This window comes from Sander lucioperca, chromosome 5 (genome assembly GCF_008315115.2).
Source record: "Sander lucioperca isolate FBNREF2018 chromosome 5, SLUC_FBN_1.2, whole genome shotgun sequence".
NCBI classification, from domain to species: domain Eukaryota; kingdom Metazoa; phylum Chordata; class Actinopteri; order Perciformes; family Percidae; genus Sander; species Sander lucioperca.
In genome coordinates, this window is record NC_050177.1 from 31817350 (window position 1) to 31823349 (window position 6000).

At 38.5% G+C, this 6000-nt stretch overlaps 3 protein-coding genes across 3 annotated transcripts in view; all 3 read right to left on the reverse strand.

Moving 5' to 3' along the window:
* LOC116054954 (NACHT, LRR and PYD domains-containing protein 12-like) overlaps nt 1–6000 on the reverse strand; it is a 752812-nt gene that overhangs the window by 661968 nt on the left and 84844 nt on the right. The window lies entirely within an intron of this gene.
* LOC116038066 (NACHT, LRR and PYD domains-containing protein 3-like) overlaps nt 1–6000 on the reverse strand; it is a 1733742-nt gene that overhangs the window by 632252 nt on the left and 1095490 nt on the right. The gene's annotated exons all lie outside the window — the stretch shown is intronic.
* The window catches only part of LOC116034665 (NACHT, LRR and PYD domains-containing protein 12-like), a 575637-nt gene that overhangs the window by 101988 nt on the left and 467649 nt on the right, over nt 1–6000 (reverse strand). Inside the window, exons 4-7 of the mRNA XM_036001611.1 lie at nt 2406–2480; nt 1345–1582; nt 803–937; nt 329–445 (exon numbers count right to left, since the gene is read on the reverse strand). Of these exons, the coding sequence (XP_035857504.1) occupies nt 329–445; nt 803–937; nt 1345–1457 (365 nt within the window). The 5' untranslated portion in view covers nt 1458–1582; nt 2406–2480. The remainder of the gene's footprint in view (nt 1–328; nt 446–802; nt 938–1344; nt 1583–2405; nt 2481–6000) is intronic.

Genomic DNA, 6000 nt, shown 5'->3' on the forward strand with positions numbered 1-6000 from the left:
CACATCCCAACCATCTCCCTGGTATTCCCAGTTGGAGAAGAACATTTGGGAAGATTCTTGCCATTCATGATTTTTTGCCTACTCTAGAGCTATGGGAGATTTCAAATTCTTTTTAATGGGGCTAAAACACCAGATAATATTGGACCAAACCAGGTCCACCATTAAATTGAGATCTACAGTTGAAGACTGGTCTACTGGACAGCTTTCAGATGTGATAATATAAATATATGTGAAGAAGAAAGATGCTGAAAATAATTCTCAAAACTTCTCTGGAAACATAAATGTTGAAACATGAATCAGTAATGTTATAATATTATTAACATCTTACCTCTTTTCAGCAGAGGGTTGTTGACCTTTAAACTCAATAAAGCGGTAATTTGACTGGTCACTCTTGAAGGACACACAGCTGGGTTCAGGTTCAGCAGAGTCTGGTCTTTGATGGATCCTATTACACAGAGAGTAAGACCAAAAGGGATGGAAATTCACTTTTTATTATTCAGACACAAAAACAGCTGGAGATACAAGTAGCAACTAAAACAAGATTAACACAAAGAAGTTCAATAAACTATACAAAAAAAACTTGGTTAAAAAGCTAAAACACCAGAGAATATATTGGACCAAACCAGATCCAATATTTACCTAAATTCAAGAGTTGAAGACTGGTTTAACTGGAAAACTTTCAGATGTGACAATATAAATATATGTGAAGAAGAAAGATGCTGAAAATAAACTCCAAAAACTTATCTGGATACATAAAGTTAAAACATGATTCAGTAATACTATAATATTATTAACAGCTTACCTCTTTTCAGCAGAGGGTTGTTGACCTTTAAAGTCAATATAGCGTTGCTTTGACCGGTCGCTCTTAAAGGACACACAGCTGGGTTCAGGTTCCGGTCCAGGTTCAGGTTCAGGAGACTCTGGTTTCTTCTGGGTCCTGATAGAAAAACACATTTATTCAGGGTCACATGTTCAGTTAAAGTCTCCCTGAATAAAATATAATATTAATATGAATATGTATGTAGGCCTAATTATTAACAATTAAATGCCAATAATGCTTTACTTTCTGTCCAAAACTCAATAAAAATATCTTTTGAAATCAGAGTTAAAAAAAGCTAAATATAATATTTCTAAATGTTGTCTAAACAGAAAGATATTGAGTGAGACAGGAAATTATTTTACAAAAATAATCTCATTTCAGTCATCAACTACAATAATTTCTTTTTTTTTTACAAAAACACTTAATTTGAAGGAGTGTGCATGAGACTGACACAAAACAACCCAGACGGGACGTAGTTCCATCCAATGAGACTCGTTCCAGTTTGCTGGATGTTCACAACTCACCTCAATCTTCTTCTTAACATTTCAATTTCACTTTCCATTGCAATTCGCTCCTTCTGCCATTCAAGTCTCTCCATCAATCCTCTCTCCTCCATTTCTAGTCTCCTCTCCTCCATTTCTATTCTCCTCTCCCTTAGAGGTCTTTTTTTAAAGTAGTGGTGGCTCCATGGACCGGTTACTCTTCATGGACACACAGCTAGGTTCAGGTTCAGGTTCAGCAGGGTCTGGTCTCTGATGGGTCCTGTTAGAAAGAGAGGAAGACCACTTTTTAATCTCCAGTAACAGAAGCTGCTGGAGAAACTAGAAGCTATGAAGCAGAAAATAAAGTCAGAATCTCTTCACTGAATGATTTCGGCTCTCTGCTCATCCTGCTCTGTCATTCATTATCTTTCTGGGAGAACAGGAACATTGGAAAGACTCCAGGACTAATGTCATCTTTCTGTCCTCTAATGGAGACAAGACTCCATTATGACAATCAATCTCACCTTTCTGTCCTCTGCATCCTCCTCCACACATCACTACAACAGTAACAGAGGCATTTAGGTCTCTACATTTTATTCTGAAAGGTCCCAGAGGAAACAGTAGAGTCCTGTTGTGTCTGACTTTACGCTGGTGGAGACGACGGTTTGTTTTCTGACAGCAGGAGAAAGGAAATAACTAGCGGCCATCTTATGATGGATTCACACTGGCCAAATCAAACCAGGGGCTTAAAGTTGGCCCTTCCTTACTTCCTCCCCTCCTAATTCCTCCCCCCTTGCTCAGACCCCACCCGTCTTCAAACTCAGCCTTCATTTAGATCTCAGCTACACAGCTGTAAAGTTTCCTGACTGCAGCCTCACGGTTGTGACAGACAGACGTATAAACACCTGGCAAAGTATTTAAAACCTCCTCTGTAGTAGTTCATGTTACAACATGGAGATTTATCTTCAACACAAGAGTCGTCCAAACTTTCTCAGGAAATAAGAAGTGAAGTAGAAACATTATATTTAACTTTACAGAGCCAGAAACTAACCCTGAAGAGACCAAAGACTAACGTGTTGTTAAAGTATCAAACAGCAACTTACAGTTTCTTCAAACAGTCCAAAGAGTTGACGGAGAAGAACTCAGGTGAGTTGTTTCCTGATGAGTCACAGCCCCACCTGACAGGAAGCAGATTTTCACAATAAGAGCTTTGTTTCTTCTCTCTGTGTAACTGTGGTTGTTGTTGTCAGTGTGTGTTTGTTCTTCCTTTGTCCCGTGAATGCAACACAAGGGACTTTCCACACGTCTTTGGAGGTTACACACACACACACCGTTACAACCTGATGTCTAGGGGTAAACCGGACGCAACATAATGTGTGCCCCCACTCCCACTTCCCACTTCCAAACATGGCCAGGACAAAGAATTGCAAAGTAACAGTCTTTTTATTTTGGAGATGAGGCCCCAAAACAACAAAAAAAACAATTCTAAAGGCAAACTAAACTTACCTAAGCCAAAACAAAACGTAAATAAAAGACAAGCTCTAACCTAAGCTTCTAATAACAAAAACAGGAGAAAAAGGGAACCAACAAAAAAAGGACTTCTCACTCCTACCAACTGCTACTAGCAAATAAGTCAAAGAAATATATATTCACAGATAAAACAAAATGGTTGAAGGATAACAAATCCAAGAACCCAAAACAACCATTTTGACTGAAGGCTGTTAACATCACTCACAACAACTGCAAACACAAGACACAGGTTTACACAGGCACATGTTGGGAATGGCAGAGTGAAGAGAGAGCCAGAGCTTCTTCTTCTTCTTTGGGATTTTACGGCAGCCGGCATCCAAAAAGTTGCATTGCTGCCATCTATGGAACTAGCACCGCAGTGCATTATATCCTGTTATACAGTCCAGTGTCCATTAAAAATTTAAACAAACAACGTTTTCCCCTCCCACTTGATCCTACTTCTAATATACTCTTCAGAGATACTTCTTCCAAACCAATTTCTCGCAATTCTCTGAGTAGATCTAGTCTTTGTCTGTCATAATTTCGACAAGAAATCAAAACATGATGCACTTTCTCAGGTTCCTGACATGATGCACAAACCACTCTGATGTTTACCTAAAATAAATAAAGCGCTGTTCAGCAATGTGTGACCAATCCTCATTCTAGAAATAATAACCTCTTCCTTACGTCTACCTTCCCCTCTTTTACAAACATTAACTGAGTCAGTTACTTTCCTAGAAATTGAGAATAGATGCCTTCCTTTGTTTTCTTGCTCCCAGAGCTGTTGCCATTTTAAAATTGTTCCCTGCCACACAATGCTTTTACCCTCCACCTTAGATAGATTAATGTTGACATCTATGACTTCCTTTTCAGCAGCTTCCTTGGCCAACTTATCAACCCTTTCATTTGATGCAATACCTACATGAGCTGGGACCCAAATGAATGATATTTCTACCCCTCTAATTTTCACATCTCTAATTGCCAGAAGAATATCATACACAAGGTCTTGTCGACTCTTTGATGACCCTTTCCCAATACTATTGATAGCTGACACAGAGTCACTACATATCAACACTTTCTGGTTCTGAATCTGCTCAGTCCATTGTACTGCCATCAGGATTGCATATAACTCCACTGTGAACACACTTAGGAAATTTGAGGTTCTCTTACTCGCTTGGGCATTCCACCTCTGAACAACAAAAGCTGCTCCTGTAGCACCTGTTTCTTGATACTTTGAACCATCAGTAAACATTAATAAGTGTTCCTGATATCTTTCTATTATATGACACTGGAATTCACGCACTAAATCTGATTCAGGATTTTCTAACTTAATCCCAAGTATGTCTAAATCAGTCTTTGGGACCTCCAATTGCCATAAAGGAACTGACGGCCACAGCACTCCAGGACAAAAGTTCTTATCATGAATAGACATTTCCTGTGCCACTGTCTCCCCTGTCCATCCAAAACTTGAAATTCTTGCCACCTCTCTCTCCCAACTTCTCTGAATTGTTATTTTAACTGGGTGATCACACCTTTGACCCATCAAGTTGACCCAATAGTTAGCCTGAAGTTGCTTTCTCCGCAACCAGAGTGGCATTTCTCCTGTTTCTACCTGCAAAGAACACGCTGGAGAAGATCGCACAGCTGCTGTACATATTCTCAGGGCCTTAGCTTGGACTATATCTAATCCAGCTAAAACTGACTTGGCTGCAGATACATAAACCAAACACCCATATTCAATTCTTGCTCTAATTAAATATACATAAATTTGCTTCAAAGAAGCTACATCTGCTCCCCATTCCGTTCCAGCAAGACATCTCATTAAATTCAATACCCTTTTACATTTGTCTACTATTTCTGAAACATGATCCCTCCATGTAAGTCTTGTATCAAAATACACACGCAGAAATTTAAAACTTTTAACCCTTTCCAAAGTCCTACCATACAACTCTAGTTTTATACTTTCATCTATTTTCTTCCTCGTAAAAAACATAAACTTAGTCTTCTCAATAGAGAATCTAAACCCCCATTTCCTTCCCCAGTCCTCCACTAGGGTTAAAGCTTCCTGTACCTTCTTCAGAGTATACTTAACATTCTTCCCCCTTTTCCATAGGCTACCATCATCTGCAAATAACGACCTTCCAATTCCTGACTGAACATTAGAAAAAACATCATTAATCATTATGTTGAACAGTAAAGGACTAACAACACTACCTTGAGGTGTCCCATTTTCTACCAAACACCTTCTAGATGTTGCTGTCCCAATTTTCACCTGAATACTTCTATTATTTAAAAAGTCCATTACCCAGTTAAACATATTTCCCCCAATTCCTAGCAAATGCATCTTGATTAAAAGACCCTCTACCCATAACATATCATATGCTTTTTCCACGTCTAAAAATACTGCCACAACAGTCTCTTTCTTTATCTGTGCTTTTCTTATTTCATCCTCAAAACATATGATTGAATCAATAGTACTCCTTCCCTTTCTAAAACCACTCTGACAACTAGCCATCAACCCCCTTTCTTCAATAAAGTGCATTAGCCTTCCATTCACCAACCTTTCCATTAACTTACCTAAGTGAGAAGTTAGAGCTATTGGCCTATAATTCGCTGGATTACTAGCATCTTTTCCCGGTTTTCTTATTGGAACAATAACTGCTTCCTTCCATCCTACAGGAATCTTTCCTTCCTCCCAAACTTTATTAAACACATTTAAAACCTTCTGAATCCCCTTATCACTTAAATGTCTTAACATACTATAACAGATTTCATCTTTACCAGGAGCCGAATTCCTACACTTATCCAATGCATTTCTTAACTCTCTCAGGGTGAAAGGAACATTATATTTATCCTCTAATTTTTCTTTCTTTTGAATAACCTCAGCATATATACTCCTTGTTTCTTCCCTACTCCTTCTTTCTTCTTCTGAAAGATTACTGGAACTATGTACCTTACTCAGAGTGTTCACCATCATTTCTGCTTTCTCTAGGTTTGATACAGCCAACTGTCCTCCATCTGAAAGAATTGGATAATTCCACTCTCTTCTAATACCTTCCATTTTCTTGATCATTCCCCATACATCATTTATATTAATAGCACTTCCAATTGAGCTACAATAATCCCTCCAGTATGTTCTTTTCCTTTGCCTTATACTCCTTCTCACTACTGCCTGTGCTTGCTTATATT